Source organism: Pan paniscus, chromosome 11, assembly GCF_029289425.2.
Source record: "Pan paniscus chromosome 11, NHGRI_mPanPan1-v2.0_pri, whole genome shotgun sequence".
Classification (NCBI taxonomy): Eukaryota; Metazoa; Chordata; class Mammalia; order Primates; family Hominidae; genus Pan; species Pan paniscus.
Window position 1 is genome coordinate 50,061,706 of NC_073260.2, and position 25,315 is coordinate 50,087,020.

Genomic DNA, 25,315 nt, shown 5'->3' on the forward strand with positions numbered 1-25,315 from the left:
TGGAGGAGTTGCTAGTCATGCAGTTTTTCTCAACCCCTTCGTTGGACTTGCGACAGAGATGCCCCATTTATTCGGCCTGCTGTGCTCAACCTCTTGCAGGAGGGAGCACATGAGTGAGCGAGTGTGGGATCTGGCCAGCTGTTTTGGGTGCCAGCAGGAGCAGGCTTTGTGTGGGTCCTGCGGGTGGCACCCAGGTTGGGGTGCCTGTGACCCCCGCAGCCCCAGAGGGTGTGTTACAGTGCTCTCTTATCTCTGCTCCCCATGGACAGCGGTGTGTTATAAGCTCAGTTGGGCCCCTTTTCTCATTGTGTGGGACAGCTGTCCTCTGCCAGTGAGGGCAAAGGGCCAGTATGACAGCCTTTTTTGGGTACACACACTCAGGGTCCTGAGCTCTTGTCCGGCATCCAAGAAGAATGAGGTTGCATGGACACTTAAAGGATGGTGGAGTCAGAGAATTTTGTTTAGTGTTGGAAGTGGCTCTCAGCGGAGATGGGAGCTTGAGAGGGAACAGGACGAGCAAATAATCTTCCCTGAAGTCTGGCCAGCTCTGGCCGGCTCTTCTCCAAAGTTAAGCCATTTCTCCAAAATCCAGCCATCCCTCTGAAGTCAAGTCACCTCTCTCTAGTCCAGCACCTTTTCTTCTCTATCAACTGAGTCTGGGCTCTTATAGGCACAGGATGAGGGCAGGGTGGGCTGTGGGTAGTTTCGGAAAAGGCAACATCTGATTGTAAAAAGATGTTCAGAAAGAACCAATCGGGAGACGGTGGGCAAACAGGGATAGATGTTCTCACTCTGGGCTTTGGGTTTTAGACTTTTTGGCTCACATGTGGGGTTTTGCCAGGGACCTGCCCCTGTCTGCCTAGACTTTCTCTGGCTCCTTTCTCTATCACTGGGACTTTTGGATTCTTGGCACACGTCCGTCCCTTTGGTCCCTCAGGCCCCTCAGTGTGGTACTCATTCAGGGAGCCCTGGGCCGAATACTCATTCCCATCTGCAGCTCTAGGTTACCGTCACCACCCTCTGAGCCATCATGTCCCTACCTGGCACTGGGCATTCTTCCTCAATGGTGGTCAAGACAAGCTGAGTTAACGGCAAAAAAAGAAAACCCAAAGAAGTCTATGCTAAACTTTTTTAGCAAAATGCTAAACACTTGCACTGAAGTCTTTGTCTCTAAATCCAAAGTTAGATTAGGAAATGAGAGGAAAAGCAGGCGGTGCAGTGTAGCTCTGGTTTCCGGGGGTGTGCAGGTGGGTTGGGGTGAACAGTGAATTACTTCCAACCAGTCTAAAAAAGAGAACTCTCCTAATCTGGGATAATTTCAGACTATAGCACATGTAATGCAAGTACTTTTAGCCTAAAATAGTGGGTTCTGAAATGGTATCTTTGTTTTCCTGCTTGGGCCTTTCTGATGCCAAGCCGGGCTCCAGGCTCTCCTAGTGCAGCCTCTCCCATGGGGGCTGGACTGGGACCCTGGGTTGGGTAGACCTAGTGTCGCTGTTCCTAGTTCTGTGCAAGTTGGAGGCAGGGTGGGGTCTCCAGAAACAGAGAGGAAATTCTGTAGGGTGGACACTTCTCCAGGCCTGGCAACAGAACAAGTGGTCCACGTACTTAGCAAGAGTAAAATATATTGCTTTCAACAGTGGGTGTCCCAGTAAGATTTGAGGTAAGCATTCATTGAGTTTTTTTTTAGTCACCACATCTTTGCTGAGTATCAATTAGGGACTGAAACAAAATCCTGTTTGGCACCTGAACAGCATGTGGACACTGCAGAGACACAATTACTCAGGCCAGTTTCAGCTTTAGGTTTGCCTAGGGGTGGGGTTGGGGTCTCAGTGAACCTCCCACTGTACGAGAACAGGCCAGTGTGTGAAGAGGAGTTGCAGAGGGTCTAGATGACAAGACAAGGCTGAGAATGCACACATGCCTCGTTGGCCTGGGGCCACGTGTGAGCTGGTGTTGGTGAATGTGGGTCTGTGCCCCTGAGATGAACGCCGTGAGCAGTTTGAATAGTGGAGGGCATCTGGGCTGGACGGTTGCTAATGGTGCATTTCTCTTCCCTGCAGACAGAGTGCCTCAACTACATCCGGGTGCTGCAGCCACTCAGCGCCACTTCCCTTTACGTGTGCGGGACCAACGCATTCCAGCCGGCCTGTGACCACCTGGTAAGGCTGATGGGCACCTCCCTGTGCTCACGCCAGCCTGGTCAGCAGTTAAAGTAGAAGGGGGCTCAAAGCAGACGTAAAGCTGTCTCCACCCTAAAAAAAATAGGATTTTCTCAGAGCCAGCTGCAGAAAACGGGGGCAGCTTGTGGCCCCTCTGAAAGTCTTGCACAGCTGCTGTCAGGGGCACACAGCCCACTTGGCTCCTCTAAGTTTCAGTGTCCATGGCCAAGGGTGAGGCCTGGGGTGCAGCTCAAGGTGCTGGGAGCCCTTGGTGCTAGTGCAGAGCATGCCATGGAGGGGCGTGCTGGAAAGTACAGACAGCCTGAACATGGCATTGGGGGCGTGCTGGGAAGGACAGGTAGCCTGAACATGCTATGGGGTGAGGGGACGTGCTGGAAAGGACAGACAGCCTGGCAGCTCTGGGCATCTGGGTCAGGTGGAAAAGTCAGGACTTGCTCCTGGCTTGTGTGTTCTTGGTTGGTGCATCTGTGCTCTGGCTGTGGGACCCACCCTTCTGGTCGGCTGTGGTGTGCAACTTGCTCACTGAACCACTCCTGGGTCCGCCCACTCAGGGGCAGCAGGTCAAGTGTGCTGAGCACCTTGAGAAGCAAGTCCGGCCTCTGTCCCTCACCGGCTCACATCCTTGACTGCCCAGCCTGGTATCCGGCACCTCCCCCTGTGTGACGGTCCTTTCTATCCAGATAATCTGATGAGCAATGTGATGATCATCAGAGAGGGAGAAGTAGCATTTTAAATAAGTCCATGTGAACATGGAAAATGAAGCACATTTTCTACTGTGTGTCCCTGGATTTTATTGAGTCCTGATAAATGTAAAATATGCCACAGTGAAAAGCGTCATTTGCTAGAACCCTAAATTAATTGGAATTAAAATATTTTCCAATCTTGAGTCAGAGATAAATGACAAGACAACGTATGGCCTCATTAGAGACTTGATGAGGAAGCCTGGTATTTGCACACAGACGTCTGGGGTGAGATTCATAGTAGGGGTCTACCCAGCTGCCTGTACCACAGATGCTGGCAACGAAACCTGATAGGGGGTGGGGGTGCTTTGGGGATGGTAAGACCCTCAGTCCTCAAAGACAGTCGTTTGTATTTACTTTTGTGCAGAAAGTACGGTTGGACCAGAAACATTTTGCACAACAAAGGATTTTTCTGGCTAAACTCAATCAGAAGCTTAAAGTTCTGTCATTTAAACTTACATTCTGTAGATAGGTTAGCTGTTGAGGTTAGAGGATACTGTATTTGGTTTAAATTTAGACCTATAATTTTTCCTAATTTTTTTTTTTTTTTTTTGAGACGGAGTTTCACTCTTGTTGCCCAGGCTGGAGTACAATGATGTGATCTCGGCTCACTGCAACCTCCATCTCCTGGGTTCAAGCGACTCTCCTGCCTCAGCCTCCCGAGTAGCTGGATTACAGGCATGTGCCACCACGTCTGGCTAATTTTGTATTTTTAGTAGAGATGGGGTTTCTCCATGTTGGTCAGGCTGGTCTTGAACTCCTGACCTGAGGTGATCCACCCGCCTTGGCCTCCCAAAGTGCTGGTATTACAGGCATGAGCCACCACGCCCTGTCAATTTTTCCTAATATTTTTAATAAAAGTTTTCGCAGCTGCAGAAAAGATGTATCACTTGTATATCCTGGCAACCTAGATTGCACAATTGGGAGTGTGTGTGTGCACGTGTCTGTGTGCCTGTGCATGTCTATGTGTCCACATGTGTGTCTGTGTACATATGTGTGCTTGCTGAACTATGACCCATGACTCCCAAATGCCTTCACAGGCATCTCCTAAGAATAGTAACATTTTCCTATGTAACTTCAGTTTTATCATTATATCGAAGAAAACGTTCAATCATTCCCCAGCATCATCCAGTCTCCAGTCCCCGTTCAGATTTCCCCAACAGCCCCGAAACCTCCTTTCAAGGTATGCTAAATGGTCACATCCAGTGGGGTTCACATTCCCTAACCTAACAGGTGAAGAGCTGTGTGCTGCTTTAACCGGCCTTTCAGGGGTGTCAGCTGCGGCCTTCCACGTGGTCTGAGCCTTCCTGCTCTGCTTCCGAGAGCGTGTTTCCAGCCAGCCTCCTGCAGCAGAGGTGCTGGGTGCCCTTGCCCCGCTGTGGGCCCTGCCTGTCTTCAGCATGCCCAGGCTGTTGGCTGCAAAGCGGCATCCCCACGTGTGTTCTGTGTGCTCTCTGGTTCCCGGCAGGCTCAGCCCCTCTCTCATCTGTGCTGTCCAGATGGGTTTCTTCTGTCACTTGCTGGGTTTTGCCTGTTTTTCTCCTGGATGCCCTTTCTCACTCGTTTGTCCACACTTCTCACATGTTCAGGGATGGAGACACCTCATCTGCCATTCTGTAGGCATTTCCCCCAGTTTGTCATATATTTAACCTTGCCGTATTATTTCCCCGTGTGGAACTTTCCAGTTCTCTCTGTGGTTGGATCTGTGCCTTTTTTTCCTCATGTGGCTGTGGGCACTCTGGCCAGGTAAAGAGATGACCCCCAGATGGAAACGCCAGCCCCTGCTCTGTTTTAGTACAGTGCAGTTCTGTTTTTAGTATTCAGATGGTTGATCCATCTGGAATGTGTTTTGGTGGGTGGAGCGACGTAGGGATTCTGCCTGTTTATGTTTTTCTGCTTCCTATTTATTGGGTCACCTAGCTGCTTAGAATGCCGTCTTTATTGATGTTAAAATTCTGCTCATGGGCTTCCGATCACATACTGAGCACGTCCTGTGTTGGGTTTATCCTGGTGGCTTTCCAGCCCTAGAGCCATCAGCGTGGCCATTTCCATTTTGCAGATGAGTAAATTGAGGGTCTGAGATCTTGAGAAGCTTGGCCAGGGCAACGGAGCAAGGGCACCAGGGTGCTGATGTCTAGACCTGAGCTGAGCAACACAAGCCCTGGCCCTGGTGGGTGGGACTCCCGTAGCTCCACACCTATCTGCTCGGCCCTGTTGGTCTTCCGAGAAGAGCAAATTTGTAAAATGAAGTGGTACAGAGACACATTGTTACTATAGAAATTCAGCCATCTGATGATGTGCTCTCTTTTTATTCAATTGTAGAACTTAACATCCTTTAAGTTTCTGGGGAAAAATGAAGATGGCAAAGGAAGATGTCCCTTTGACCCAGCACACAGCTACACATCCGTCATGGTTGGTGAGTCCTGCCCCTCCAATTCCTTCACCATGAAGATTACAGTGGCATGTTAATTACCAAACAGGATATTTGGATCTTCTCTGAAGTGCTGTCTTCCTTGGCTTTGTTTAAATAGGAGCTATCCTTACAAAAGGCACATGTGACTGCATAGACCCTTTAACTTTTGAATTCATTGTTTGCAAGGGTAATAGCCGCCATGGTAAACGTCACCTTGTATCCATTGCTGGCTCATGTCATTTGGATAATCCCCGCGTGCTGAGCAGATGCTGCTGTTTGAGAGTAAGGTTTTGACTGAGCCACATGCTGTCTGCAGTGGTCTCTCACCCCTGAGCAAGTGGTCATAGCCTGGTGTGTACCCACTGTTGCATCTGCCAGCATTTTCCTGGATGTGGGAATTCCTTGCTCATGTTTACTTATTGCCCCATGACTCTAAAAATGCAGCTGAACGTGGAGCATGAAATTATCCCCATCAAAGCGAGAGCACACCTGTGGTCCTAGCTACTCGGGAGGCTCAGGCGGGAGGACAGGAGTTTGAGACCAGCCTGGGAAACAGCAAGAACTCATCTCAAGCCAGGCTCAGTGGCTCATGCCTCGATCACTTGAGGTCAGGAGTTCGAGACCAGCTGGTCAACAGGATTAAACCCCATCTCTACCAAAAAATGTAAAAATTAGCCAGACATGGTGGCGCGCACCTGTAGTCCAAGCTGCTTGGGAGGCTGAGGCAGGAGAATTGCTTGAACTGGGAGGTGGAGGTGGCAGTGAGCCAAGATCGCACCACTGCACTCCAGCCTGGGTGACAGAGTGAGACTCTGTCTCAAAACAAAACAAAACAAAAAAACCTCATCTCGAAAAAGAAAGAACTAGAAGACACAGGACACCCCAAAAGTTGAGGAGACTGTCTTTCCCTTTCCCCAGGCGGGGACTTAATTGGGTTATAAAGGAAAACACCGTGTTGAATGTTTGTCCCAGTGTTGGTGCCATAGCCTGAGAGGTTGGTTCCCTTTTCCTCTTTTCTTCTGGGCCCCTGCAGATGGAGAACTTTATTCGGGGACGTCGTATAATTTTTTGGGAAGTGAACCCATCATCTCCCGAAATTCTTCCCACAGTCCTCTGAGGACAGAATACGCAATCCCTTGGCTGAACGGTAAGGAAGAGCAGTGCACCTTAGTGGGAGGTGCGTGTCTCCTCACGAGTGCACACCCGTTGATCTCTCCTTTTCTGTCTCTGAGCCCTGGGGGCCCCCGAGCTTGTGTTAGCCCCTGTTTGTGGGGGATACTTCCCAAACTGTCCAGCAATGGCCAGAGTCCCAGGGCACCTTGTTGGGTGTTTTCACTGGTAACAGAGTACTGTCTTAAGACAGCTCCCCACTAACCCCCCAAAAATGGATTTGGGAGACTCTCATAAAATTGAGAATCTGATAGTAGATGGTAAACTAAGACTAATCAGATGGGGACATGGTATAATTTCCAGAATGATATTAAAGTGTGGCACCAACACTGGTGTGGGACCTGCCTCCGGGCCCAGCCTCTAGCGCCCGGTCAGATGGGCTCTGGGTGCCTTGTTGCTGCCAGCAGCACATGTCCGATGTCCGTCTTCAATGTTCAGGAAGAAGCTGGTGGCTGTTCATGGGGGCTTTTCTTGTGGGTGCCAGCCAGTAGAGCCTTGGGTTTTGAACCTCTTGACCTTAGGGCAGATCCCAAGACCCAAGATTCAGGGACAGTCGGCCATTCCTCAGGGTGGGGCAGGATCTGCTGGTTAGAGTTTGTTTTTGTGAAGCATGTGTTGTTTAAACCAGCAAATGCATGCCTTATGTAGGTCTCTGATGCTGGTACCATCTGGCTCCCTGCCTTCCAGTCAGGAGGCTCAGCCTCAGTTCTTGGGGTGAACCTGGGTGGGATGCGCTGCAGAACCACCATCGGGGGCACCTCTCTGAGGCCGAGGAGGTGGGGGTAGGGCACCATCTGGGCTCAGGGCTGTCATCATCCCCAGATCCTGGAGTTTCTGTTTGGATTGTGGCATGTGCACACTCCAGACATCCTTGCAGGGAAGCCCTCAGGCCCCCAAGGTAGTGTTGGCCGGCCTCGTGACCTCATGGGTGCAGGCAGTCCCCCAGCTCTGTGTTCTGGGATAATCACTGTCCTCTCTCTGCAGAGCCTAGTTTCGTGTTTGCTGACGTGATCCGAAAAAGCCCAGACAGCCCCGACGGCGAGGATGACAGGGTCTACTTCTTCTTCACGGAGGTGTCTGTGGAGTATGAGTTTGTGTTCAGGGTGCTGATCCCACGGATAGCAAGAGTATGCAAGGTGAGTGCCAGGCACTGTGGCTTCACTTGGCCCCTGCCATGGCAATAGTGTGCCTGGATGATGGGTGGCTCCTGACCTTCGCCTCAAATGTCACTTTCCCTAGCATTTTATTCCCTTGGGCCTCAGTTGCAGCTCTCAATGGATCTTATTTCTGGGGGTTGTGGGGACTGAGGGAGTGCTGGCCCCCATGTGTGACCCATTAGCCTCCTGTTCTCAGGAGGTTCTTTCTTTTAATGCACCCTCTTCAAACCTCTAGCTTATAAAAAGCAAGGCTTTGTGGAATGTATTCACCAGAGTCTGTTGGAATTTCACCATTTGGCTCTTAATCTACCTAAGAGTGAAACATTAACCGACAGCTTAAGATTAAGAAGAGAGAACCAATACAGAAGTTTGTCAAAACACAAATCTTTAAGTACATTAAAAGGTGGGGGGCGGTGCCTTTAAAATGACACACTGTAGGCACAGTGCTTAGCACAAGAGAACGGCCTATGGGCTTGATTACAGGAAATCTCAAGGTTGCTCAGTGGCAGTTTCCAGGAGGTGGATTGTCAGGCCTCAGGGGAGCTGGGGGAAACCACATGAGACACAGCCGCCATGTCCCTGGCCAGGCGCTCATCTCGGAGCAGGTAGCCATTTGTCTCTCTTGGAAATTGGTAGACAGTTCCTGCATGGCCCTTTCTCATGTAGTCATGACCATCAGGACATCAGAGAAGCAGGGTTCCTTTCATGCCTATGGCGCACAAAAGTGGGTGCCTTTGACACTGTTCCCTTAACAGCCCCTTGCATAAGGAAGAAGGTTGGGTGATGTGCACACCTGAGTATCCACCTGGTGCTTTGCTCCCTGCCCAGGCCTTCTGTAGCCAGGGCTCACTGACCAGATCCTCCAGCTACCCCTCAGCCGTGGCTGCCATGCTCCTGTCTTGCAGACCAGGAAACCATCCTATCAACAGTATCAGTGTGGGGGGCAAGCCAGTGCCCCTTGAGATGGGGAGGGTGCTGCAGGGCCAGGGCTCCTGGCAGGCGTGCACAGTGCTCAGAATGCTGTCAGAGCAGCACTGGCCAGGGGACTCGAGCCCTCCCCTGCCATCGGGAAGCCAAGGATCAGACTTGCCTTGACCTTGACTTATTACCCAGCACTGAGGGTTTGCAGCAGGATCAGTGAGCAGATTCAGCGATGCACAGAGCAGCCACCTCCACCCCCTACAAGTTTCTGCAAGTCTTAGGCACACTGCTGTCGTCCCCTCTGATCCCTTTTTTTCCCCCTTACTTGTTTGAACTCCTGGACTGGGGTGGTTTGAGCTTAGGCCCCACAGCTCCTGCCTACCACCCAGGCACACATGAACCCTTCACCTGCTGCCCGTGACCTGAAAGCCAAATGAGACCCCTGACAAAAAATGTGCTAGAAATTATTCTTTGCTAAAACATCAAGGAGGAAAATGAAGTCCTTTTATCAAAAAGAGAATTTGGGCTCCTGTAATCACACAGCAGAGATGAAGGGGGAACATTTTCCCTGTGTCCAAAATAAGTAAGTCTGCTTCTATTTCATATTCTTCTGCACTCAGGTTTTGTGGTTTCAGTATTTCTCTCCAGACCACACACAGTCATGTGTAGTTTATAATTGTGTCTTGGTCATCGGATCCCTAAAAAGCGCTTATAAAGAACTTAGTAGGTTCAAAGCACTTTAGCAGATACTTTGGGTAGAAAGGAAGTGAAGTATCTTTTCCTTTAAAGGGAGGAAGGTTCACACATTTGCCCAAGACAGGCTGCAGGGCCAGTGGCTGTCCCCTGGAAGGAGGCTGCCGCCACTTGCCCCACCCAGAGCATGTTCATTGATGGGCCCTATGTCAGGAAAGTCACACAATGCCAGGGGCCTTGGCAGTTGGAAGTGTGTGAGCATGGCAGCACCTCTGCGGTTGCAGGACTGAATGCTGGGCACAGGCAGGCATGGACAATCAAATGAGCTTTCAGTGAGAGGGCTTTTGTCCGTTTTGTTTTGTGTGTTAACCCAGGAGCGTTCTGGGATCCAAGCTGGAACCTGGACGTGGTGCTGCGGGCCACTCACATAATTGCTGCCTCTGTCTCCTGTTGCCCGAGCTTTGTTTCAGTCAGGCACAGCCGCGCTGTGCTGGGCCATGGAGGGGTGCACCTCTGACCTTAGTGCCTGCTCACAGGGGATCCACTCTCGGCCCACCACGTCTTGTTGTTGGGGTTTTAGGGGGACCAGGGCGGCCTGAGGACCTTGCAGAAGAAATGGACCTCCTTCCTGAAAGCCCGACTCATCTGCTCCCGGCCAGACAGCGGCTTGGTCTTCAATGTGCTGCGGGATGTCTTCGTGCTCAGGTCCCCGGGCCTGAAGGTGCCTGTGTTCTATGCACTCTTCACCCCACAGCTGTAAGTGCCCTGGGTGGAGTCCCCCTCCTTGCTCCCTCGATGCCGCCAGGTGGTCCCGTCACCTCTTTCCCCTCCCCAGGAACAACGTGGGGCTGTCGGCAGTGTGCGCCTACAACCTGTCCACAGCCGAGGAGGTCTTCTCCCACGGGAAGTACATGCAGAGCACCACAGTGGAGCAGTCCCACACCAAGTGGGTGCGCTATAATGGCCCGGTACCCAAGCCGCGGCCTGGAGCGGTGAGCTGGGGCACTGGGGGCGGGCTGTGCTTTCCCTTCAAGGCCCAGGGCATGGAATCCAGTACAGGCACTGGGGCCTGCTCATGGGCTGGGTACCTGGCCATGCCAAGGCTCTCTGCATTGGGACAGGGACGGCCAATGAGCACAGCTCATCTTTCTTCCCTTTTGCATGTTACGTAACAGCCATTGCTACACTATTGCACAAACAAGAAGGCTGGGGCAGCTGTTTTGCACAATTAACATTGCATAACAATTAGGTCTGTTTCATTTTCAGTTTCTTACAGAGAAACACATGATTCCTTGGCAAAGGCCTCTGCACTGTCCACTAGTCAACAGGAGTCACATTTTTTCCTCCTAAATATAGTGAACTTTGTGTAGAAATTGGGAATTTCCAGGCCGATTCCCTCCCTCACATGGGGAAATGGGTGTGACAGGCATGTGCACAGCCCTCTGTGGGGCTGTGACCTACATGGGGTGTCCTGGCCCTCAGAGTTCACTGCAGCACCAGCTCCCTCCCAAGGGCAGCTGTCCCTGACACCATCATGGCTCCTTCTATGCATAGCTTAGTAAAATGTGTTCACTCATGGTCACAGATTTTGGTTTACACACATCAGGGAGCTAGAACAGGAAAAAAGAATCCCTCAGGCTCTTATGCTATTTAAAATTGTCCTGGTTTTAGCCATGTTTAGCATTCTTTTCATGAGAAAGCTGCAAATCAGTGTTCTGTTTTTCAATTTCAAAAGCTCAATAAGTGTTTTTCACTTACAAATAGATACAAATTCCTTCCCTGAGTATGTATCGTGAATGCAATTTTGTCTTGCAGATGTGTTTTATAACTGTGTCCTCTGCTGGCTGGGGAGAGGCCACCTTTCCGCATAGTAAAGTTATTCACTGCTACCCTCATTTCAAGGCATGCATTGTGTGGTTTCCAGGTTTTGCAGCCCCCCCTGCGTTGGCTGCTTGTGTGGAAGCACCCGTTGTGTGGTGGGACACGAGCACGTTAACAGCGGGGATTTTCTCCCTGCAGTGCATCGACAGCGAGGCACGGGCCGCCAACTACACCAGCTCCTTGAATTTGCCAGACAAGACGCTGCAGTTCATTAAAGACCACCCTTTGATGGATGACTCGGTAACCCCAATAGACAACAGGCCCAGGTTAATCAAGAAAGATGTGAACTACACCCAGATCGTGGTGGACCGGACCCAGGCCCTGGATGGGACTGTCTATGATGTCATGTTTGTCAGCACAGGTGGGTTCCAAGGGCTTGGCAGGCTTGACAGTGACAGCACATCTATGTCCTTTGGTAGGAAAACTGGGAAATCCAATTATTCTTTCGTGAGTAGTTCCATTGCCTCCCTCGAGGTGACCTGGGAGGTTTGTGGGAACGTAAAAAGATTTCTGAGAAGTCACCACACCAGGTGGCTTTCAGATCTGGGACCACCAGGCTACTGGTGGTACTTGTTAAAAATAAAAATGCAAGTCCTGGCCTGTGGCTGGGCTGGGCTGGTGCAGAGGAGTACTGGCCGCTGAGGAGTTGGGGCAGTGCCCATGCAGGGGGCAGGTGTGAGCCACCTGGGAGGAGGCGTCAGCCTGGCGTTTCCTAACTGCTGGCAGAGGACCATGTCCCTGCTTCCTGGCCGAGGAGCGAGGTTTTAGATGTGCCCTGGCATGTGGACTCTGAAATAAGCACTTCTGGAACAGGGACAGGGGCCAGGAGCCACAGTGGCTGGCAGTGCATTGTGGCCTGCCCTTGGAGCCTCCCAGCCAACCTCACATGCCCCCTGTCCTCACCGCCTGCCTAGGGCACTTACCAGTGACACCCCGAGGGCTGGTGGAGCATGGGAGCCCCCTCACGTGGCACTTAGCCTCAAGTATAATGTCGACTGTTGATGAGGATTCTTGGGGTCAACAATGGAACAGTTTATTTTCCTTGGAAAAAAACTGGAATAACCCATAACACTTGGGTTTCCAGTTGTCTATTTTGCCAAAGCCTTTTCCTTTTTTTGTTTCTAATGCGAAATCATCATTGTTTTCTAAGTATCTGTGGAGGGAATGACTTGAGAGTGAAGAGTGTGAAGTTTGCCGCTGTGGTCACTGTCCTTGGTTTCTGTGTCTGGGTTAGTGTCACTGACCTGTAGCTTTGGCCCTGCAGACCAGGGAGCTCTGCACAAAGCCATCAGCCTCGAGCACGCTGTTCACATCATCGAGGAGACCCAGCTCTTCCAGGACTTTGAGCCAGTCCAGACCCTGCTGCTGTCTTCAAAGAAGGTAAAGTGATGCAGGCAGCTGGACCGGGGGCTTCTCCGCTCGGTGGCTTTGATTCTAGGTGACAGGAGAGTTGGCAAGCTGGAGTCGGGCTCCTGGGCAGGCCCCTCTGTCTGTCTGCCCTGGGTGAGCCAACCTTCAGAGTTTGACACAAAGCCATTCTGTGAGCTGTGGGATCTGAATTGGGGAAGGCAGGAAGGCAGGAAGGCAGACCTGGGGAGACGGGACTTTCTCTTCGAAGTTGCTGGAATGTCATTGAGTTGTTGGTGCAGGTTTACAGGCTGTGGAGAGGTGGGCACTGCTCCATGAAGACACCTTTTTATGCCTTGAGCTTGGGGGGTGTGCAGACTGCATCTGTGGGATATGATAGTGATACAGCTGACTCGTCACCGTGGAAAATCCACAAGAGAAGTGGTTCGTCTCATCTGTAAAGCTGTCTCCACCTGTGGCTGAGACTCTCTGGTCTGGCCTGCAATACTCCCAAGCAGCCCTTGGCAGGGGTGGGTGGGTGGGCATCCACGCTGGCCTTTAGGGGGCTGCCTCCCTGGCCCTGGCTCCTAACAGGACCTCCAACCACCTTGTGGGATCCAGGCCCAGTCAGTCCTCTCTTCCCTCAGCTGGGAGCAACAGGCAGAGGAAGAGGGCCCCTGTCTGGCCGGGTAAGATACCTACCCTTGGCAGGTGCATATTTGCAAACACCCCTCCAGGTCTTCTGTCCTCTTCCCTCCCCTGTATCCACAAAGCTTGGGAGCCTGGGTCCTTTTACGTGGTCACCTCCCCTCTGCTAATGGAGAGTTCTCCCTCAGATCTGAAAGGAAAAGAGAATGAAATAGCCTGAGCAAGTTATAAGCCACTGGGTACTGGCATCTGTTCACCAGCCTCTCGGTCTCCAGGACACAAAGGGAGCCCTGGAGATTTGAAGGGTCGACGCTTTAGCCACTGTGGGGCCTCACCCCAGCCTCGTTGTTGAAAGAAGGGGACCCAGAAGCTCTTCTGGGGCCATCGTGCTGTTCAGTGGCCTCAGCCAGACTGGGCAGGCACCTACAACATCTCGAAAATGTGGACTTCTCATTAGAATGAAGATTGGGCCCCTGGTGTGGACATTCGTGAGAATGACACTCTGTTCCAAGGGTCACTTAGGGACCCAGGCTGGCAGAGGCTTCCAGGGCACATGGGCACTGATCCTCAAAGGCAGAAGGGGGTAGGAAGAGGAGGGCCGCATAGAGGGGGTTACGGGTCAGTGCTCACCCGCCATCTCCCAGAACTCGGTCACATGGCCACACCAGGGCAGCTGGCCACACAGGGAGCCTCGCGCCCAGGAGGAGGAGCCAGTGGGTTTGGGGAAGCGCTTGCTGGTCCTACTGGACCACCCGACCCGCCTGTCTCTGTAGGAGCCTCCATTCGTGGGGACGTGGCTTAGTTGCCTGGACAAGCGGAAATGCATCCTGCCTGCCGTGGGGTCCTGTGCCTTCTCCTTGGGCCTCAGTAGGCTCCAGGTGGGGGTGGAAGGCCCAGCTCCATGGCCATGGCAGCAGGAAGTGGCTGTTCAGTGGTAAAAAGACTGTGCCGCCTGACCCCATCAGGCTCTCTCACGGTGATCAGCAAATGGAGAAACGGCCAGTACCACGCCCTCCCCCTGTCCTACAGCTGGGGAGGTGCGCTGTGCCTCCACCCTCACCTCCTCTCCCCTGATGACAAGCATGGGGTTTTTGCTTTTTATTTTGGTAAATACACATCAGATGAAATTTGCCGTCTTAACCATTTTTCATTGTGCACGTCAGTGGCATTAAGAACATTCACGTTGTTTTGCAGCCATTACCACTGTCTGTCTGCAGGGCGCTTTTCATCTTCCCAAACAGAAGCTTTTTACCTGTGAAATACAAACTCTTCATTTTCCCCTCCTCCAGCCCTGGGCAGCCACCATTCTGCTTTCTGTTTCTGTCTGGGTACCTCATATGAGTGGAATCACACAGTATTTATCCTTTTGTAACTGGCTTATTTCACTTAACATAATGTCCTCAAGGTTCCTCCCTGCTGTAGCAGGGGTCAGGGTTTTCCAAGGCTACATACTCCTCTGTCGTATGTGAATACCGCATTTTGTGAATCCCGCATTTTGTGTATGCGTTCATCCCTTGATGGACACGGTTGCTCCCACCTTCTGGCTTCTGTGAACAGTGCTGCTGTGAACGTGGGTGTGCGGATACCTCAAGTCCTTGCTTTCCATTCCTTGGGCGCACACAGCAGATGCGGTTTGCTCGGCCCTCTCTGAGCCCACCGAGTAGGCTGTGTCTGTATTTTCACCAGGACTCCTTGGGATGCTGAGCTACAGCTAGCGTGGCAGAGGGCAAGGAAGGCACTTAGACAGCTCAGTTGCCTCTGATCACGTCCACCGTCACTCCAACCTGCCCTCAGGGTCCGACGCGCACACACAGCAGCAGAGACAGAGATGGGAGCATGAGAGCTGCCTGCAAGGGGACAATCCTCAGGCCCAGGGAAGGCAGAGACAGGGGGCGTCGAGGGGCAGGAGTGCACAGGACAGGCTTGCTCTCAGCGGGCCTCACTCATGCTGCCAGGTGCCTGGTCAGGTTTTTTTTCTTTGCCTTTAAAAATTTTGTCTTGAAATAATTTTAAATTTACAGAAGAGTTTTGATGATTGCACAGAAGGATCTTGAGCGCCCCCACCTAGCTCCACATGTCCAATGTCTCACATAGCCAGTGTGCATTTATCTGAGCCAAGGTGCTGTCATGGTGCAGTGCGTTACCTGAACCCCAGACCCTGGACCCTCCTACCTCCCGCCCACCACATTCCTGGCTCAGTACCTCAGGTTGCACTGGACACTGCATCTCCTCGGCTTCTGCTCTGTTCCTGCCTCCCTGACCTCAGCACTCCTGGAGAGGAGTAGTCTGGTGTTTTGTGGTGTGTCTGGTGTATTCTTGTGATTATCTTGGGGTCGTGGTTTTAGGGGGAGCACCAAAGAGGGCGCTTTCTGGGGATGTGGCATCTGTATGACTCGCACCAGCGCGATGACCTTGGTCATTCTGTCCAAGTCACCGCCGTCTTTTTCCATGTCGAGTGTGTCGGGGCATGTAGTCCACACTGGGGGTGGGGGAGTGTGAGCCCCACCTCCCAGGGGAGTCATGTGGGAAACCCCCACAGTCATTCATGCTTATTTGCAGGGACAGACTTGGAGGCTACAGAAATGCCCTGTTCTCCCACCCACTGACATCCACATCGACCAGTGGGTCCTGTCTGCAGCAGTTACAGCTGGCTGTCCTGACAACCAGTTCCTCCTTCCCTGTCCCCTCTTCCCTTCCACAGTCATCCCTTGGTCTCCGTGTGGCGTCGTTTAGTTTTTACAGCTTAGTTTCATTTGGGCTGCAGCCCAGCCCCATCCGGGAGAAGCGGAAGCTGGGGCTGAGTCTCCTGCAGGGTGCAGGAGGTGGTCTGGATCCCCTTGGGATGGGCCTTGCCCCCCAGAGCCCACCCCACCCTCCACAGCTACCCTCAAGCCTCTCTTTGGGGTGAGGAGTCAGGCGGGCCCCACTTGGCCACCCAGGGCACCCTGCTCTGCACTGCATGGTGTTCACACCACCTCGCAGGTGCCCCCCTCGGGACCCAACAGGACCAGCTGTCCCTTGGGAGTTACCCAGCTTGGCTTTGCTGCCAGAGAATGTTTCCGCCACCTCCACAAGCCGCGCGATGCCCGAACTGTGATCTGGGATGTCATCCTCAATCCTTCCCACAAACGTGGCTCACACATGGCCTCATCTGCCCAGGTCTCTGCTGCTGCTGCTGCTGTGAGGCCAGCGGCGGGTCAGGTTCCCTCTGCTGTGTATTGTCACAGTTTCCATCCTTGGGGGCTTTCCCTTTCTCTCGTGGGTCTGTGTCCGCACAGCTGGATGTGTGGCCTGGGGCTTCCTGTATTGGCATCAGGGCCTGTGATCTTCCAACCACACTCTGAAGTTGACTCCGAGCGTATCCTCTGAGGATGAAGGTCGTGTTTCATCTGACTGTAAACCACTAAGTCGCGTGTAAATTTGGGAATCTTGTATTGTTAACCAAAAGGTGTCCCCAGGCTGTTGAGGCAGATGCCCTGGGCAGAGGCTAGAGAGCGCGCTCCACGGGCCACCTCCAGGTCTGTTGCACGCCCCCGAGCTTCAGGTGGGTGCAGTGTGGGGCACCCTCCTTCCAGCTGAGTTCCGTTCAAAAGCAGTCAGCAGCCCTGGATGCCTGTGTGCTGGGCACTGCTGGTGCCAGGTGGGCTGATGGGATGGACCTGAAGCTGGTGTCACTGGGAACCAAGTGTCCCAGAAGGTGGGAGAGTCTCACCTGCCCTCTGCTGTGGGTGTGGCTGCTCTGGAGCTCGGAGGTTGACTTCCCGTCTGTGAGCTCTTCCCTTTTACATATAGATAAGTGAAAAGCAAAAGGCATTGTTCCTTTTTTACGTTTTGTATCACGATCTGCTCATCCTTTGCATGTCGTCCGTTTGGCATCCCTGTTATGTTAGGCCTCTGCTGGATCCAGACCCTCATGAGAGGCTCCCCACCCACAGGTGCTCACATTCTGGCTCGGGGGACGAGGTTGGGCTTCGAGGTGGTGTGCTTCAGCCTCTGGCTGCAGCCCCTTCTCACCTATAGTGAGGCCGGGAAGATGACCGGGAGTGCCAGGCTCATGCATCCTCCGCTGCAGGGAGGAGATCTGGAGGTGGGGACTGAACAGCCTCCCCACTGGCTAAGAGAAACACGTGCAGAGAAGCGCTTTGCTGGAGGGCAGGACCCGGGCAGTGGGTGCCCAGACAGGGGAGAGAGGGATTTGGACCTAAGGCCCAGTGAGCCCTGACATAACACGTGGATTCTGCCGGAAGGTCACAGACCTGCCTTGTTTGCCTCTGGTTCTGAGTACCTCTCCTCCTTACTGCAGTGTCCCCTGAAGGTACACTCTGGCTGCTTCCCACACACTGGTGCAGAAGCAGAGGCCATGCTCCTGGATGCCTGCTTGCCTGATGCTAGTTCTTCTCTGTCTCATACACGCAGGGCAACAGGTTTGTCTATGCTGGCTCCAACTCGGGCGTGGTCCAGGCCCCGCTGGCCTTCTGTGGGAAGCACGGCACCTGCGAGGACTGTGTGCTGGCGCGGGACCCCTACTGCGCCTGGAACCCGCCCACAGCGACCTGCGTGGCTCTGCACCAGACCGAGAGCCCCAGCAGGTATGGGGCGGGATGCGCTGCCTGGGGATGTCCCCCATGTGTGTGGGTGAATAACACGTGCCGGTTGTTTTGCAGGGGTTTGATTCAGGAGATGAGCGGCGATGCTTCTGTGTGCCCGGGTGAGTGACTCCTCGACGTCCCATTTCCTTTGGGAGTGGCGAGGTCTTGTAGCCATTTCACGATGCTTCAGTTCTGTGGCATTTGTGTGTGTTTTGTTTTTCTTTCTCCACTCGGAACAGAGGTCAAGTGTTCTGTAGCAGACTCGTGGTCTTCTCTGTCTTTTTTTCTTGCCGAAAGAGTACTTGAAGCCACTTAGAGTGTATCTGTTTACTGGGAAGCAGTCTCCTTCCAAAACCATCCTGTTTTCTTTCTGCTTAGCTTGGGGCTCATTAAACAAAACCTAAGCCTGTTATAAATGGGGAGAAAGGAGCCCATGAGTGATTAATCCTCAGGCAGTGGAAGGGCTGGGGTGGTGTTTCCCCTGGGGCTCCCACCTGGGATTCACCCGCCTGTGGATGTCTGAAATAGCACCACACCCAGAGGGAGGGGTGGCATCAGGCCAGATGCCCCTTCCCCAGCAGCCACCTTCCAGGGTGCTAAAGGCAGACTTGACCCTCAGTTCTGTGTCTTCCTGACCCTGACAAGACAGCTGTCATCAGACTAAGAAAGGTTTAGGCAGCTGGGCATGGTGGTACACGCCTGTAGTCCCAGCTACTAGGGAGGCTGAGGCAGGAGGATTGCTTGTGCCCAGGGGTTCAAGGCTCAGTGAGCTTATCATGCCACTGCACTCCAGCCTCGGGTGACAAAGTGAGACCCAGACTCTAAAAAGAAAACAAAAGCTGGCCGGGCACAGTGGCTCACGCCTGTAATCCCAGCGTTTTGGGAGTCTGAGGCAAGAGGATCACTTGAGCTCAGGAGTTCGAGACTACCCTGGGCAACGTGGTGAGACCCTGTCTCTACAAAAAATACAAAAATTAGCCAGGCCTGGAGGTGGACACCTGTAGTCCCAGCTACTCTGGAGACTGAGGTGGGAAGATCCCTTGAGCTGGGGGGGTTGAAGCTGCAGTGAGCTGTGATTGCACCACTGCACTCCAGCCTGGGCAACAGAGCCAGACCCTGTTTCAAAAAAAAGAAAAAAAAGAAAAGTTTAGGCAGGAGGAGAGTGCTGAGATGCACTGAAAGGCCAGTCTTCCTTGCAGCCATTAGCAGAAGCGTCTCGTGTCTGATTCAAAGAGCTGACACTAGGCACAGAACTGGCCTCTGCTCAGCTTCCCCAGCCTGACGCGTTTTCTTCTGGGACACGGGTGAGAAATGGGATTTCTGCTGCTCAGAGCTGCCTCCAATTTCTTTGTCCCCATGGGCTGTCATCCAGGGCTCATCTTTGCTTTTTGGTCACGCATGTCTTTATCTCCTTAGTTGTTCTGGAAGATTCCATGTTGCTACAGTGGGTGAAACTCTTGCGTCATCTTGTGGGTATTTTAAAGAAGTTGTTAAATAGCAAATGGGGATTGTTGACGCTGTGCACGTTTATTTTGATGTTCCAGATAAAAGTAAAGGAAGTTACCGGCAGCATTTTTTCAAGCACGGTGGCACAGCGGAACTGAAATGCTCCCAAAAATCCAACCTGGCCCGGGTCTTTTGGAAGTTCCAGAATGGTGTGTTGAAGGCCGAGAGCCCCAAGTACGGTCTTATGGGCAGAAAAAACTTGCTCATCTTCAACTTGTCAGAAGGAGACAGTGGGGTGTACCAGTGCCTGTCAGAGGAGAGGGTTAAGAACAAAACGGTCTTCCAAGTGGTCGCCAAGCACGTCCTGGAAGTGAAGGTGGTTCCAAAGCCCGTAGTGGCCCCCACCTTGTCAGTTGTTCAGACAGAAGGTAGTAGGATTGCCACCAAAGTGTTGGTGGCATCCACCCAAGGGTCTTCTCCCCCAACCCCAGCCGTGCAGGCCACCTCCTCCGGGGCCATCACCCTTCCTCCCAAGCCTGCGCCCACTGGCACATCCTGCGAACCAAAGATCGTCATCAACACAGTCCCCCAGCTCCACTCGGAGAAAACCATGTATCTTAAGTCCAGCGACAACCGCCTCCTCATGTCCCTCTTCCTCTTCTTCTTTGTTCTCTTCCTCTGCCTCTTTTTCTACAACTGCTATAAGGGATACCTGCCCAGACAGTGCTTGAAATTCCGCTCGGCCCTACTAATTGGGAAGAAGAAGCCCAAGTCAGATTTCTGTGACCGTGAGCAGAGCCTGAAGGAGACGTTAGTAGAGCCAGGGAGCTTCTCCCAGCAGAATGGGGAGCACCCCAAGCCAGCCCTGGACACCGGCTATGAGACCGAGCAAGACACCATCACCAGCAAAGTCCCCACGGATAGGGAGGACTCACAGAGGATCGACGACCTTTCTGCCAGGGACAAGCCCTTTGACGTCAAGTGTGAGCTGAAGTTCGCTGACTCAGACGCAGATGGAGACTGAGGCCGACTGTGCATCCCCGCTGGTGCCTCGGCTGCGACGTGTCCAGGCGTGGAGAGTTTTGTGTTTCTCCTGTTCAGTATCCGAGTCTCGTGCAGTGCTGCGTAGGTTAGCCCGCATCGTGCAGACAACCTCAGTCCTCTTGTCTATTTTCTCTTGGGTTGAGCCTGTGACTTGGTTTCTCTTTGTCCTTTTGGAAAAATGACAAGCATTGCATCCCAGTCTTGTGTTCCGAAGTCAGTCGGAGTACTTGAAGAAGGCCCACGGGTGGCGCGGAGTTCCTCAGCCCTTTCTGTAGTAGGGGAAAGGTGGCTGGACCTCTGTTGGCTGAGAAGAGCATCCCTTCAGCTTCCCCTCCCCGTAGCAGCCACTAAAAGATTATTGAATTCCAGATTGGAAATGACATTTTAGTTTATCAGATTGGTAACTTATCGCCTGTTGTCCAGATTGGCACGAACCTTTTCTTCCACTTAATTATTTTTTTAGGATTTTGCTTTGATCGTGTTTATGTCATGGGTCATTTTTTTTTAATTACAGAAGCAGATGTTTTAATATTTAGAAGAAGATGTATATCTTCCAGATTTTGTTATATATTTGGCATAAAATATGGCTTACGTTGCTTAAGATTCTCAGGGATAAACTTCCTTTTGCTAAATGCATTCTTTCTGCTTTTAGAAATGTAGACATAAACACTCCCCGGAGCCCACTCACCTTTTTTCTTTTTTTTTTTTTTTTTAACTTTATTCCTTGAGGGAAGCATTGTTTTTGGAGAGATTTTCTTTCTGTACTTCGTTTTACTTTTCTTTTTTTTTAACTTTTACTCTCTCGAAGAAGAGGACCTTCCCACATCCACGAGGTGGGTTTTGAGCAAGGGAAGGTAGCCTGGATGAGCTGAGTGGAGCCAGGCTGGCCCAGAGCTGAGATGGGAGTGCGGTACAATCTGGAGCCCACAGCTGTCGGTCAGAACCTCCTGTGAGACAGATGGAACCTTCACAAGGGCGCCTTTGGTTCTCTGAACATCTCCTTTCTCTTCTTGCTTCAATTGCATACCCACTGCCTGCCCAGACTTTCTATCCAGCCTCACTGAGCTGCCCACTACTGGAAGGGAACTGGGCCTCGGTGGCCGGGGCCGCGAGCTGTGACCACAGCACCCTCAAGCATACGGCGCTGTTCCTGCCACTGTCCTGAAGATGTGAATGGGTGGTACGATTTCAACACTGGTTAATTTCACACTCCATCTCCCCGCTTTGTAAATACCCATCGGGAAGAGACTTTTTTTCCATGGTGAAGAGCAATAAACTCTGGATGTTTGTGCGCGTGTGTGGACAGTCTCATCTTCCAGCATGATAGGATTTGACCATTTTGGTGTAAACATTTGTGTTTTATAAGATTTACCTTGTTTTTATTTTTCTACTTTGAATTGTATACATTTGGAAAGTACCCAAATAAATGAGAAGCTTCTATCCTTGATTTGGGGAAGACATTCCTTAGCGGAGGCTGTGCAGCCTCCCGCCCCTGCATGGCCCAGGCGGGACAGCTGGGCTCGCTCTTTTCTGTCCGTTTCCTGCTGTGTTTTGCCCTCTCTGGCCTGTGACATGCTCCTGGCGACTTCTTCCTCAGTGCCCTCTCTTTTCTGTCCTCTCTGTCTCACAGCCTCGTCTCCTAAGCCCCTCCCTCCTCCTGGCTCCTCTTCCCTGTCCTGTCTGGGCCATGTGGGGGACAGGAGGCTTTCCTCTCCCTGGACCCCCTGGCCGGCCTCGGGTGCAGGGCCCGACAGCAGCTCGAGGGTCTCCTTGCTGCCGCCCTTCCTGAGTGACCAGGCACAGCACGTGCACGCCCTGGGGAACTTCTACCTCTTCTGCCAGGCCACAGGTGAGTTGGGCCCTCTCTGTCCCCTGTGCCCTGTCCATCTGTCTCCTCCCACAGGTGGGGGGCGGGCGGGGGCATCCTCCACATCCCTCCACATGTTCCTTTACCTTCCTTATCTGTCCTGGCTGCGTCCCTCGGGTTGAGCCATTTCACACTTTCATTGTGGGTCCATCCCGAGGGAAACTGTAGACAGTGAAGCCACTTCTAGTGTACAGGGGTCAACCAGTGTTTTCTGTAAAGGGCTAGATATTTAGGCCTTGTGGGCTGCAGGCTGTGTCACAGCCACTAAGCTCTGCTGTTGTATTGTAAAACCAACCATAGTCAATACACAATGAGTGGTCAGGGCTGTGTGCCAGTAAAACTTTATTTATAAAAATCCACGGTGGGCCAGATTTGCCCCAAAGGCCCCAGTTTCCCAACCTATGGTATATAGGATTGCTTCTCCCTTAAAAAAAAATAATTTCAAGAGACAGGGTCTCCCTCTGTCACCAAGGCTGGAGTGCAGTGACACAATCATAGCTCACTGCAGCCCCTGCCTCCTGGGCTTAAGCCATCCTCCTGCCTCAGCCTCCAGAGCCAGAGTGCTTCTATTTCTGCTAACAATTTGGAGGTTGATATACGTGGTATTTGGAAATTTTAAAAAATTAAGAGCTTCCAGAATGGGAGTTGTTTTAATGACTTGCTTCGTGGTATTTAAAAGCGGAAAAGATTGGCGGGCATAATCCCCCTGCTTTGGGAGGCCAAGGCAGGAGGATCGCTTGAAGCCAGGAGTTTCACAGCAGCTTGAGCAACATAGCGAGACCTGATCTCTACCCAAAAATGTGAAAAAAACTAACCAGGCTTGGTGGCACGTGCCTTGAGGATTGTTTGAGCCCAGGAGTTTGAGGTTACAGTAAGGTATGATGGTGCCACTGCACTCCAGCCTAGATCACAGAACAAGACCCTGTCTCAAAAATCATCATCATCATTATAAAAACAGAAAAGATTGAGAGTCTAGTGTACTCCTCTGGGACCCTGGAGGCATTTGCCCTGGATTGGAAAATACTCAGATGGGATATCTGCTCTTGAAAGATAGTAGATGTCCAGAACCACACTTCAAAGATGTATCCTGTGCTTCAGGCAGTGCGTGGTAGCCCTGGTGGCCCCTGTGTTGTCATCTGACTGATCAGTAGATACAGAAAGAAAGTGGCCTGTTAGAGCCTGCCCGGGGGGAGGGATGAAGTTAATGAAGAGGAAAAGCAAACCCAATTGCTATCTTTTTAAACATGTTAAACACACTGTCAGTAGCTCCTGAGAGTTTTAAGGTGCTGCCCTCTCCTGTTAAACAAGCTCTGAGAGCCCCAGGTGGCCCATGTCTGCTGAGGCCAGAATGTCCCTTGGCAGCCAGCACTGGACAGGAGAAGCTGCCGGTGAGCATGGAGCACTGTGGAGATGGAGCTTTGCTAGGCCGGCTTGTGTGGTTCCTGCCCTCCACTGGGTGCTACGGACCAAGGCTGTGCTGAGCCACCTGTGGCCGCTCTCACAGCTGAATGGTGCTCCTTGGCCAGGTAGTTTGCCTTGGTGCAGGCATCCCAGAGGACTTCATGTCTCCATGGAGACTGTGTCCTGTCGCAGCACTGGAGTCCTTCAGGCAGACTCAGGAAGCTCCTCCTTGGTGGGGAGGCTGGGAAGCGGGCAGTGGGTCTCTATGAACTGGCTGTGGACCCAGGGCTCCTTTGCGGGCAGATGCAGGCAGGCTGTATGGTCAGGCAATGTTGTTTATTTATTTATTTATTTTTGAGGCAGAGTCTTGCTCTGTTGCCCAGGCTGGAGTGCAGTGGCACGATCTTGGCTCACTGCAAGCTTCGCCTCCCAGGATCAAGCGATCCTCCTGCATCAGCCCCCCTAGTAGCTGGGATTACAGGCACGCCTCACCATGCCCAGCTAATTTTTGTATTTTTAGTAGAGACAGGGTTTCGCCATCTTGGCCAGGCTGGTCTCAAACTACTGACCTCAGGGGATTCACCTGCCTTGGCCTCCCAAAGTGCTGGGATTACAGGCATGAGCCACCATGCCCGGCTGCTGTTACATTTTTAAATGTGAGGCTCCAGGTGTACCCCTGTAGCTAGGCAGGCATACACACAAACCCCTGGGGTCAGCAGGGAATGAAAGATGGGTGCCCAGGGAGAAGGGACATCACTGTTACAGCAACAGAAACCACCCCAGGTATTTCAACCACAGGGAATTGGTTACAAAGGTGATAGAAGGGCTGGGAACAAAGTGGGAAGGTGAGGTTTCCATTACCAGCCATGGGCAGGAAGAGTGAAGTGTCAAACACTCAGTCTCGCTTGCTGTGCCACCGAGGCTGTGGCCGTGTGATCTGCAGCCTCTCCCTGCCCGCCACACTGCCTTCACTGCTGGAGGTCCTACTTGAAGCCACAAAAATGTTTTTTCCTTCCAACTTCCTGTCTCCTGTCAATGACTCCCATGGCCAGACCTAACAGAAAGCTGGCGGTCACAGATGGATATGGGGAATGTAGCTGTGAGCTTGCAGCAGTGTGGCCAGGAGTAGTGTGTAGAGGGTAGGGGAGATGAGGGAGGAGGGCAGTCCTTTGCCAGTGCTCAGGATGGACTGAACAGATTGAGAACTGAGGCCCCCAGCCCTCCGTCACCCCCTTTTCACGTGGTCTTTACTTTCTCTCCAGAGGCATTTGGCCCCATCTGGGACATTCTCATTCACTTGTTCCACTGAGGCCACAGCCTGCGAAGGCTGTGAGACCTCCCCAGGGAGCACCAGCTTAGGAGAGAGTGGCTTCAGCCTTTTCAAGGGTGGGCCGAGGCCAGGGCATCATGGGCATGCCGTGAACTCAGAGGGGCTGTGGCTGTGAATTTCCTGAGTAGGCTCCAGGGTTCTGTTGGGGTCTGTAGATGCTTCCTGCGGCAGAGGCCACAGTGTGACTTGCAAGTCCCAGAGACTTTCCTGAGGAGAGTGAGTGCCATTTTCTGCCTTGTGGGCCAGGAATGAGCCGTTCCAGGTGAGGCCCAGGGCCTGGAGATTGCAATACAGTGCACTCAAGGCACAGGCCTACCGCTTCCGCCTGTGTCCTCCCCCAGCCACCCAGGGCAGGGCTGCTTTGGAACTTGGCTGGGTTTTTCTTTGCTATAATGGCTGTTTTCGTGGTAGCTGTCACAGTGGTTTGGGGGCTGTCTGATTAAAGGGCTAGCAAAGTGTCTTTAGAATATGAAACTTAGAGGACA

The 25,315-nt window shown here is 52.4% G+C and overlaps 1 protein-coding gene across 18 annotated transcripts in view; it reads left to right on the top strand.

The window, feature by feature from the left end:
- SEMA4D (semaphorin 4D) overlaps positions 1-25,315 on the top strand; it is a 137,191-nt gene that overhangs the window by 99,268 nt on the left and 12,608 nt on the right. For 12 of the 18 annotated variants that reach the window (XM_034967673.3, XM_034967672.3, XM_063594346.1 and 9 more), the window contains 11 exons: positions 2,064-2,162; positions 5,246-5,339; positions 6,370-6,483; positions 7,491-7,642; positions 9,858-10,033; positions 10,113-10,269; positions 11,297-11,519; positions 12,423-12,538; positions 17,570-17,742; positions 17,818-17,861; positions 19,287-21,679. In XM_034967673.3, the coding sequence (XP_034823564.1) occupies positions 2,064-2,162; positions 5,246-5,339; positions 6,370-6,483; positions 7,491-7,642; positions 9,858-10,033; positions 10,113-10,269; positions 11,297-11,519; positions 12,423-12,538; positions 17,570-17,742; positions 17,818-17,861; positions 19,287-20,212 (2,274 nt within the window). In that variant the 3' untranslated portion in view covers positions 20,213-21,679. Of the gene's footprint in view, positions 1-2,063; positions 2,163-5,245; positions 5,340-6,369; positions 6,484-7,490; positions 7,643-9,857; positions 10,034-10,112; positions 10,270-11,296; positions 11,520-12,422; positions 12,539-17,569; positions 17,743-17,817; positions 17,862-19,286; positions 21,680-21,862; positions 22,082-25,315 lie in introns of those variants that run through there. The other 6 variants (XM_055091797.2, XM_063594348.1, XM_055091796.2 and 3 more) reach the window with 1 other exon arrangement.